The sequence below is a fragment of the Cyprinodon variegatus genome, unplaced genomic scaffold, assembly GCF_000732505.1.
Source record: "Cyprinodon variegatus isolate N-32 unplaced genomic scaffold, C_variegatus-1.0 Scaffold198, whole genome shotgun sequence".
In the NCBI taxonomy this organism is placed as follows: domain Eukaryota; kingdom Metazoa; phylum Chordata; class Actinopteri; order Cyprinodontiformes; family Cyprinodontidae; genus Cyprinodon; species Cyprinodon variegatus.
The window spans coordinates 552,903-563,968 of NW_015150651.1; the positions used below are offsets into that span (position 1 = coordinate 552,903).

The 11,066-nt window shown below is 41.5% G+C and overlaps 1 protein-coding gene across 1 annotated transcript in view; it reads left to right on the forward strand.

Annotated features, from left to right (window-relative positions):
* LOC107087894 (plastin-3-like) overlaps positions 1-11,066 on the forward strand; it is a 32,329-nt gene that overhangs the window by 19,335 nt on the left and 1,928 nt on the right. Inside the window, exons 5-15 of the mRNA XM_015379724.1 lie at positions 1,773-1,905; positions 3,983-4,064; positions 4,153-4,318; positions 4,427-4,569; positions 6,431-6,526; positions 6,616-6,811; positions 6,920-6,998; positions 7,080-7,197; positions 7,280-7,410; positions 9,575-9,698; positions 9,803-9,927. Coding sequence (XP_015235210.1) covers positions 1,773-1,905; positions 3,983-4,064; positions 4,153-4,318; positions 4,427-4,569; positions 6,431-6,526; positions 6,616-6,811; positions 6,920-6,998; positions 7,080-7,197; positions 7,280-7,410; positions 9,575-9,698; positions 9,803-9,927 — 1,393 coding nt within the window. The remainder of the gene's footprint in view (positions 1-1,772; positions 1,906-3,982; positions 4,065-4,152; positions 4,319-4,426; positions 4,570-6,430; positions 6,527-6,615; positions 6,812-6,919; positions 6,999-7,079; positions 7,198-7,279; positions 7,411-9,574; positions 9,699-9,802; positions 9,928-11,066) is intronic.

The window sequence follows — 11,066 nt, forward strand, 5'->3', positions numbered from 1 at the left end:
ATATATATATATATATATATATATATATATATATATATATATAATATTTTCAAATGAAATGAAATTAAAAATAGTATCGGAAAATATAACTTTGAAAGAATTTGCGAAAAAATATTTTCAAAAGTTAAATTAAATGTGGAAATGTAGAAACTTTTAAAATACTTGGTTGAACTTCTGCATACACATTTGCATTGCACTCAAAACCTTTTTATTTTATTCCAAAGTTGCTTTTTATTCCAATTTCCTTTTTTTTTTTTTTTTTTTACAATATTAATGAAAGTTTTCTACTTTCATTAATATTGTTAATAAAACTGTAACTTCATCTTGTTCCACCTAATTATTATCTATAGACATAATAATAGAAATATCTATTTTTCTCTTACAAATAATCATGAATTTTGTTTTATTTCTTTTTATCTATGATTTTAGTTTAAAGCTTTAGTGGCTCTGGAAATCCACCGTGTAAATTAACTTTAAATATTTTAAAAATATGTCTGTTGGTCATTAATTTAAGCAGATAAATAATAATCTGTTAATGAATGAGTATTTTGCCCTTAAAATACAATAATTACATAAGATGAACTTTAAGAAGAATAACAGAGTTGTTTATTTTTCTTATTTGAGACATGAATCACACATTTAATTAAACTGTTATTCTGATTTCAAGAAAAAAATTAGTACTTCACTTTTTGCAGTGACGTGCTTCAGAATAAGAGCTGCACTGTACACTTTTAACAGGCTGTTTTATTAGTTTCAGTGGGTTTTATGAGTGCCTGAAAGCGTTTATTGTGCTGTTTTGGGGAACAATTATTGTCAGACAATAAAGTTCTCCATTTTAAGCTGGAACTCCCCGAGGAGTCTGGAGTTTTCTATCCAGTAAGGCGGAGTTAATGAAGCATGACGTTGTGCTAAAGACCTCAGAAACTTCTTACTGGCCCTTCTGTCTCATTGCCTCACTGGTAATCGTTGGAAGGGCAGGAAGCTACATCTGAACGCATTCCTTTCATCTTTACAATCAATGAAGTGGAAATAAATAGCATTAAAAAGGTGGAACAGGAATGGCTTCATCAATAATACTTTCCAGGTGAAAGGTACACAAGAACCGAGCCTGTGGTTCTTTCTGTGCAATGAAACATCGATGGAACTTAAATCTGATGGTAGAAAACAACCCACCAAACCCAGCAGTACTTTCTATGGATGAGAAAAAACTGGTGTTCTGTCAGACCAGCATACCTATAGACCATACGCATGTATCTGTCTATGGGTATGCTATATGTATGTATGTATGCTGTAATCTATCTACGAATAAATATGTCCAAAGTACAGGACATCAGATTTGTGTCTATCCCCTTTAGTTTTGTACGAAAAATGGACTTCAAACTACCTCGACAAAAAAAAAACTATTTTGGGTCAGATCACCATCAGCTTAAACACCAAAAAGTAATTAGTTTTATTTTGCTCATGGCTAAAGGGATACTCAGGTACTGAATATGGGTATGCCGGTCTGACCGGGTATGCCCATCTGACAGAACACAGGCTCCATCAGGGATGGACGTGACTGAACACTAAAGCACTGGGCCAGGGGAACCTTCAGTGGGAAGGGTTACGATAGCAAGGCCTTCACCAATAGTACTCTGGATTAGAGATGGAGCTAAAGACAGACATGTGTCTAGGCGTACCTACAACTGAGAATTAAAGCTTAGGAATAACCAAGGTGTGTTTTTTTATTTTTTTATTTAACAAATGTTTTTTCTTCCGTCTCCCTCATCCAGAGGAGGAGCGATACGCGTTTGTTAACTGGATCAACACAGCTCTGGAAAAGGATCCCGACTGCCAGCATGTCCTGCCCATGGATCCAAACACAGACTCCCTGTTTGCCACTGTGGGAGACGGAATCGTACTCTGGTGAGTCTTCCCTGACCTTTGCAGACCAACTTTACCGTTGCATTCTGGGTAGACGCTCACAGTGACGCTGCAGGAATTTTAAAGGCTTTCAGATAAATCAATTGTTTTCCTTTATACTTTCAAGATTAGAGTGGTTTGGATTCTGTGGTTACTGGGCTGCTGTATGGAGCTCCACAAAGGCCAAAATTTCAGCTTTGCACTCGAGGTTTAAAAATTATTTGGTGTGCAGAAACAGCCAAATCTAAACTGTGATTACAATTAATTGCTTTTATGAAAAAAAAAAAAAAAAAAAAACAGCATATAAGGGATTAGTCAAAGTCATCACCTAAAAATTTGACCTTTTTTAATGTTAAAACTAGCTTGAGTAACATTTTATACCGATGGTGTAATCAAGGAGCATCCAGTGGTCCAGCATCACAATTGGTAGTCAGAGCAACAAGTTTTAGGTGGTCAAACACCCAGAGTGTCCGACTGGGAATTCTGAAGTCTTGCAGCTCTACATTGAGCATCAACCTGTCTTAAAGGGGTGATAGAATGATTATATAGGGTATTTGGTGCTTGTGCTTAAGGTCTCTGAATAGGGTGTGTAACATTAGATGGGCTGAAAATGGCATATTTGCAGTTCTATGAACCCTAATGCAAGCCTGGTTAAAAGCCCTAGAATGAAACAACATGTTTTCTTCCTTTTATGGTATGCTGATGAATATTTAGATGAGCTGGGCATTGATTGGTTGGTTTACAACCAGCTAAGCTGCCGAGCAAAGACGCATCATAGCAACAAACACTCACTCACTGAAATATTAAATTGTTGATATGGTAGGGTGAACAGACATCCTCTTTTTCCCCGACATGTCCTACTTTTCATACCTTAAAAAATGTCTGGGGAATTTCAAAACGGTCCGGGATTTTGGTCGACTACAGTGCAGCAGAACCGATCGGTCAGCTCCGAGGCTGGTCCGGGAACTCTGGCGGACGGGGGCAGGGAGCCAGCTGGGGACGGAGCGACCAAACCCGACCCGGTGACCCCGACCCGCGGCCCCGCCTTCAGATCCTTGGGAAGACTGTAAAAAATGTCCCCTTTCTCCATACAGCCTGGAACACTGCATTTACTCCCCTGGTTCTGGCTCATTTTCAAAAGAGTCAATGGAGTTCTTTCTGTAAAATTGACAGACCGTAGTAGCCACGTTTGCTCAGCCATGTTTTGGTCTAAATATGTTGTTGCCTTTTCTTTTATAGGGCTTTCACCATAGAAAAATTGCACAAATTGCCAAGGCAGCGCGTTTCACTCTAATGAGCTTCATATTCCTCCCCTGCTCGTTTGGCTTCCGGATCGACGAGTCAAAGTAGCGCCATCTCACTGCGGAGCTGAGTCCGACGTGGTTTTTAGATGTAAAGTGTGAGCAGGTAGATCACATCAAGACCGTCGGGTTGCACAGTGTGAGATCATACATCGTGAGCTGTGAACTTTAAAACCCTGCGGTTTTGTCGTACAGTGTGAGCTGTAGCTGCGTGCAACGATTGAAAATGTATGCCAGGCTTAAAGGGAATGGATTCTCTGTGTACAAGAAAAAAAAAACAGAGAACACTTATTATTACCCTAATCAAATATTTTCTTTCTAAACTCTGGCAAAGCAGTTTATTGAACCTATAGTGAATAAAAATGTCCAAACCTTCTAGTTCTGCTTCATGTTTGCTTTCAGCTACTATGGCAGCAGGAAATCCCCAACAGCTCGGCCAGCTTCCCAAAGCTTTAACTGTGCAAAAACAAGAACAAAATGTTTTAGCAGGATCATAATCGAGACATTTTAAATTACATTTACATTTTAAGGAGGACTTTCTCACTCAAACAAACTTCAAAATGCGCGAGCTTCTAAGTTCAGGAAACGATGATAAACAAACCAGGGCTAATCGCTAATGTTGCTAATGCTACATCCACATGTTGGCAAGACAAATAATGGGGTCCAAATGATTTTTTTTTTTTCCCTCCTAAAAATTATTATTATTATTAAACCTCCTTTAACTCCTAAAAATACTTCCATACGAAATATATCAAATGTACATTTTCATTTTCAAACAGCAAAATGATCAACCTGTCAGTGCCGGACACCATCGATGAGCGAACCATCAACAAGAAGAAGCTGACACCGTTCACCACCCAGGTGTGTTTCTTTTCTCATCACAACCATTGGCTTTGTTTGTCTCCTGTAAACGTTTTATTAAAAAACATCAACAACTCGTTTCTTCCAGGAAAACCTGAACCTGGCTCTGAACTCGGCGTCCGCCATCGGCTGCCACGTGGTTAACATCGGCGCTTTGGACCTGAAGGAGGGGAAGCCCCATCTGGTGCTGGGGCTCCTGTGGCAGATCATCAAGATCGGTCTGTTCGCTGACATCGAGCTCAGCAGAAACGAAGGTACTGCCACACGTTACAATTACCTAACGTATGCTTAAGTCACCGGGGCTCACCCAGGTGTGGTCTGAGAGAATAACGGATCATTTCACCCCCCCTGCCCGCGGACAGCGCTGGCAGCCCTGCTGAGAGACGGGGAAACCCTGGAGGACCTGATGAAGCTGTCACCAGAGGAGCTCCTGCTGCGCTGGGCAAACTTTCACCTGGAAAACGCCGGCTGGCAAAAGATCAACAACTTCAGCTCTGACATCAAGGTGAGGCCGGAAGGAGACAGTCCCATTTTTTTAAGGATGGAAAACAACCTCTCTGCAGGAGAGGAAGTGGGACTTAAACCCGTCATTAGAGCACAGGACCAGTAACTAGATCCACCAACACAGCAGACAGCTGACCTCACCCTCTGATTTCCTTACCTGCTTCTACATTACACTAAACTGACTCAGAACATCAGGGAGACGCGCCTGATCCTTGGAACCTTTTGGCAGATTTCACAGTTTTTATCTAGCAGAGAAACTGAATATAATATTTATAAACCTGGTTTAATGACTTGATGTTTTTACAAATAAAAAGCCCATACTTTCTTTGGTAGAATGAGTCTCATTAAATAACTAGAATTAATTATTTTCAATTTTTAATAAATGTATTAAATTTCAGTCGGATTAGACCAAATTTTAATTTTAAGATGGATTCTCTCAAGATTTTTTTTTTCGTGCCTCCAGAGGGTCATTCTAATGGTAACCTGCTTCATTCTGAGCTGCTGTATCTCTGGCTGCAGGTTCAGGACCTTTGTCCTCCTGCTGTGTATTGAGATCTATCCTCTAATTCTAGCCAGCTTCCCTATTTCTGCTGAAGTCCTGAATCCCCACAGCCTGATCTGCCGTGGCCTTAAGGAGACCAGAGGGTTCGGATTTAGTTTCTGAAGCAGCATCTCTTTTTCCTGTGTGCGAAGGGGGCTGGTATTTCCTTCCCCTTTGACACTGCAGCATGCGTGCCGTCACGTGACTCCACCGATTCATCCGAAGCGTAAACAAAAAGAATTTCAGATGAGCCCAATGAAGATGCATCTAACAGCTGTAAACAAAATGACATCAGTTAATTCTGTGAAGCTGAGTGAGAGCAGAGATGAAGCTGAGCTCGTCAAGAAGAAGTCGAGAGCATGTTGTCAGAGTTGAACGCGCGGCAGACCTGTTTTGATTGAGGGTGTGAGAGTGTAAAAGATGCATATTGTTCTTACTGCACACTCAGTCTGGTGGCACCAAAATTCCTGCTGGTATAAAAAGCTTGTCTTCCCCCTCACTGGCAGCAGCATGGTCTCTTTCTCCCTGTCGCTGCATGCCTGGTGACACCAGCACGCTGGGTTAGTGTTGATGATACCAGTGCGACAGAAATCAGGAAAGTAAACAATGGAGAGCAACAGAGAGGAAGCCAGCTCGTAGTCAGTGTGCTTTATTGTTTCACTCTATTATCTGTCTGAATCCCTCTCACCAGATCTGCTCCATGTTTATCGTAGATAAACAGAGTTGTTTCTGCTTGTTAGATCAGAAGAGACTGGTGCGGTGTCTTGACGTCCGTGCGTTGCGTTCAATGGTATCACATAATTTAGCGGATCAAACCAGCTCTGGTGTTTCCACAGCATGCCGATCAGAGCCGAGGAGATTTGAACAAGGGTCGCTTGCCGAGTCCTTTAACCTGGGTAGACACGCATCAGGGAACTGTTCCCTCTGCCACTAACGGCTGGTTGTTCCAGGTTTAAACAGGTTTTTCGGTTAGTGAAAAAGGGGTAATAATTATCCAACGGTGTGAATACTTACCACTTTGGTCCAGTTTTTAAGAAGTCAGAAGCCATTTTATGTGTGTTGCAGCATTTTAAGTTATTTTTATAAACTTTTAGCTGGAATTAAATTTTATATGAGTGAAAAAAAGGCACATTAGATCTTTTGCTTGTGGTTTTATTAAGGGTTAAAGATCTAGAAACGATAATTAGTACATATTTTATTACATGTCTTAAAGGGAGCTGCTTGAAGTGTAACTTATTTAGCCCCACCCCTTTTTGCTATTGTACTGTTAACTTTTTAGTGGTAGTAATGGTAATATTTTGCTTCTTTTTTTCATTGCCAGGACTCCAGGGCTTATTTCCACCTACTGAATCAAATCTCCCCCAAAGGCACAGAGGAGGATCAGCCTCGCATCGACATCAACATGGCCGGCTTCAGCGTAAGCCTGTGGAGCCAAGCTTCTCCTGGTCACTCTAGCAGCTGTGCCGTGACCCCCGACCTGATTCCCTGTCTGTGTGTGTTGATCAGGAGAGAGACGACCTGAAACGGGCGGAGGCGATGCTGCAGCAGGCCGACCGGCTCGGCTGTCGACAGTTTGTCACCCCGACTGACGTGGTGAGTGGGAACCCCAAACTCAACCTGGCCTTTGTGGCCAATCTGTTCAACAAGTATCCAGCGCTGACTAAACCGGAGAACGAGGACATCGACTGGGGGCTCCTGGAGGGTGAGTATGAAGGACGGATCCAGATGCTGGGTCCAAAAGTCAGGGAAAATCATGTCTTTGTTAGTTTTCATCGTATGTAATGAGGTCCTCCAATCCTGTCCTGATCAGGCGAGACCAGAGAAGAGAGAACGTTCAGGAACTGGATGAACTCCCTTGGTGTGAACCCCACGGTGAACCATCTCTATGTGTAAGTATCACCAGAGCACAGCGGGGCTGGGCAGTCCTCCTCCGCTGGCCGCATTGATGACTGTCCTACGGTGTGTTGCAGAGATCTGCAGGATGCTATGGTCATCCTTCAGCTCTATGAGAGAATCAAAGTGGAGGTCGACTGGAACAACAAGGTCAACAAGCCTCCTTATCCCAAACTGGGAACCAATATGAAGAAGGTACTTTTCCTGAAGCCCTTCCAGTGTTTCCCTCTGATCGCTGCCGTCTGTGATGTTGACCTTTGTGTTGTCTTCCCCTCAGCTGGAGAACTGTAACTACGCGGTGGAGCTGGGCAAGTCAGCCAAGTTTTCCCTCGTGGGCATCGGTGGGCAGGACCTGAACGATGGCAACGCTACCCTGACTCTGGCTCTGGTGTGGCAGCTCATGAGGAGGTGATGCATCCTGTCCTTTTAGGTCTGATTCACTGCTGGGAGCAGCGGGAGTTCGGCTGTATGTAGCCACAGCAACGTGTTTCAGATGTGCTCACACATCAAGGACGGTTTGTTTTCGCACATCAAGGGTTAATCGTCTATCTGCTCCCTGAATAGAGTAGATGTTTTTTTACTTTTAGATACATGAATTAAAGCAATAAAGCTGTTTTTAAAGCGCATCACTACTGAAAATGAAACATTTCTTAAAATATTTTTTCCCTTGAGTTGATTGGGTTAGACAATTTTCCAGTGGAATAAAATGATTTATTTTATTTTTAGGTAGGAACACTCAATCCAGTGAAAAATCGTATTATTTTAACGCTCAAATTACAGGCAAACACTTATTTTAGGCATTCTAGATCTGTTTTTATGGTAAGTTTTTACACAGGAGGGGATTAAATGGAAATCTTCATTCATGAAAAGATCTACTGTTGGACCAAAAGGAGATTTGAAGAACATTGAGTTCATGACAGTTTTCTGACACGTTTAATGTTCCACTCAGTAGGTCTACAGCTGTAGGAAGAGGCTGAGGAGGGTCGGCTCCAAATCGTTTCTTCCTCAATCATTGGGCCCCTGATCAATGGGTTGCTGATTATTGGGCTTCTGTCGTCTGGTTCACGATAGTTGGGCCCTTGATTGATGGCCCAGATCGTTAAACTCATGATTGTTAGTCTCTTGACCAATGAGTTGCTAACAGGGCTGAGACTTTAACGCGATTCATTAAATTGAAACATTTTAAGGCCTTAAGAAAATGTTTTCTTATAAACATACTAAAATCCTAAGCAGGAACCTTTGTACGCTGTTTCTCGTACACCAGGCTTTTATGTAGCAGTGCATATGGGCATACACCATTTAGTAAAAAGATTAGTAATTGTACACCCTGTTTTTGGGACGTACAGCTTTGGTACACCCTAGTGTCCCCTGAAAATTTCGCTCAAATGTTCAAAATTTCACAAGCAGCAGCTGCTTAAGTTGGAAAATGTAACATTTGCTGCTTGACGCACCACATCAACCAATCAGAGAGGCAGATCTGGGAGCTCGCAGGGAGACAGACACAGCACTGCTGATGCAGAGCGCTATGATCACTCCTCTGAAACAGTTTAACGTCTAAATTAACTTAAAATGTCAAAACCTGATGGAAAAATGTGTTCTTTTATTATCCTGGTGCCTTCAGTTTGTACCACATACCTGAAAAACGCTGACATTTACTTTAAGATTATGATTTAAATTATAATCTTACTAGAATAGAGAAGTTGCTCAGAGTTTACAGAAGGCAGCTGCTCACCAACAGGGCTCACCTCTCAGGAAGTGGCCATGTTTAACAGTTAAAAAGGCATTTTATACAGCTCCAGTCTGCCACATCGTCACATCATTACATCATACACATTAGCAGATGAGTAGACATCCATGGATCCAGCCTTATCAAAATGTTACACTGTGTTCTTAGCTGAAGGACACCGCTCTCATTCCATTTCCAAATCTTTGCCACGCACAGAATAAAGATTATAACTGTATATCTTTAATTAGATAAACTATTGTGGAAAACATCAGTTCTAACACACAAAAGGCAGCTAATATTAAGGTGTAATAAACTCATACATCAATGATAATTATCCTAGCATTCTCTATTAATGAGGAGAAATATACAGCTCTTGCTTTACAAAGGGTCCTCTTATATAGCAGTAAACAATTTTTCCAGACTAGATAGGATAGCCCGTAGGTCTGAGGATCAGTATGGATGTCTAAACTACAGGGGAAATGCCTCTTCTGTCACCATAATAAGTGCTGTCTGAATACTACTGGCAGTTAGGAACTCCATGAACATGGATTCATTGTACGTCACTGGCTCAACGAGCCTTGGTGGCAAATGTTTTAATTGCACTAAATGTTCAAAGGTGAGCATGCTGGACCATATTAGGTGGAAGGAACTGCTATGATAAATGCTCAGTTCACATCTATAAAGAAGTAGTTGTTCAAAGAAATCGCAGTAAAAAACTAATCTGAATTTTCTTGAATCGAGGAGAAAAGGGTTTTTATTTAAGTGAAAAGCTGTTGATTCCAGCTGACTCTCCTTAGAGGGCCATTTCCTGCTCCTAACACAGTTCCTGTTTCTCCACGCCTTTAGATACACGTTGAACGTTCTGGAGGAGCTGGGTGATGGAGAGAAAGTCAATGACGACATCATTGTAAAATGGGTGAACCAAACTTTGGCAGAGGCTGGAAAATCTACCAAGATCTCAAGTTTTAAGGTGAACAACTTGGACTGAAACTGGAGCTCCAGCGATTCTGCCTTTAGGTTTTGGGGGTTTGATGTGAGAACGTGTTGGTGAGTGTTTGCTGCTCTGTTGTTCAGGATAAGGAGATCAGCAGCAGCCTGGCGGTGTTGGAGCTCATCGACGCCATTCAGCCGGGGAGCGTCAGCTTTGAGCTGGTTAAAACCGGCCGCCTCTCTGAAGACGACAAACTGGAGAACGCCAAGTAAGAGATGAGCGGAACAACCCAAAGCTGTGGTTCTGATCCGACCAACTGTAAAGGGTTTTATGCTTCAGGCTCAGATGTACGAATTATTCCACAAAAAAATAATTGATGCTATAAAGAGTAGATATGCTAAGAGGAACTTTGATTTAAGGAATTTTTCTTCTATAAATATAACAACCTAAACCTTAGGAGCCAGAATTGCAAAAAGCTCCATCTCCTTTGATTAAGTAGACATTAGGAAAGATGGAAGCATCTGGTTCTGCTGGTCTAAGAACATGCAGAGGTATGTATGGTTTGAGCCACACTCAAAAGCAAAAAATATATTTTTTTTTAAAAAGAATTTGAAACTTGAAAAGACACCAGTGGTCGGATGTGCTGCTGAAGATTCTCAGTCAATCAGGTCATAGTCACCCAAAAAAAGTTAAAAAACAATCCACTGCTCCTCCTCCAAGGTCTTCCAACAGAAGACCCCGCCTATTCAGCCAGGCCAACAATTCCCTTTAACGACCCCCCTTTCACAGACGTAAACAGGTATTGGTTTTTACAGGCTAACATAGGAGCCACACAACCCCCATTCGGGATGAACGGGTGGACCCGTTCATCCAGTTCAATTTGCATGTTTTATAAGCAAAAACAAGGCTTTGTTGGGCTAATGTCTAAAGCCTCGAACTCAATGATATTTCTGATATTTCGATTTGAAAAAGCTTCCTGGATGGGAATTGAAACGTCTTCAAACTTGAAGTCCAGTGCATTGTTTTTTTTTTACTTTTTTGGAATGACAGTGGTCGAATGCTAAAACCAGAGTTATGTGCTAATAATGCTACAGCGATTTGTTCCAGCTGTAGCAGCTAAAGAACAGCTGGCTGACACCAATCGGAGGATAATTACAATGGTCCAGACGTGAGCTAATTAAAAATATGGACCATATTTTCAATGCATTACTGCCACCAACTGGTGAGGAGGGTAAAAACTTGCTTTCTTCCAGATGAAACATCTGATGAATGTGTTGACAAGCTTTGTTTCAAGCAAAGTTAACTTTTTCTAAATGGAAGTTTAAAAAAGTGCTGCCATGAAACATTTAAAACAAAAATAAAGTTTTCGAGAGAAACTGCTGTTTTCTCAGATTTTTTTTCACTTAT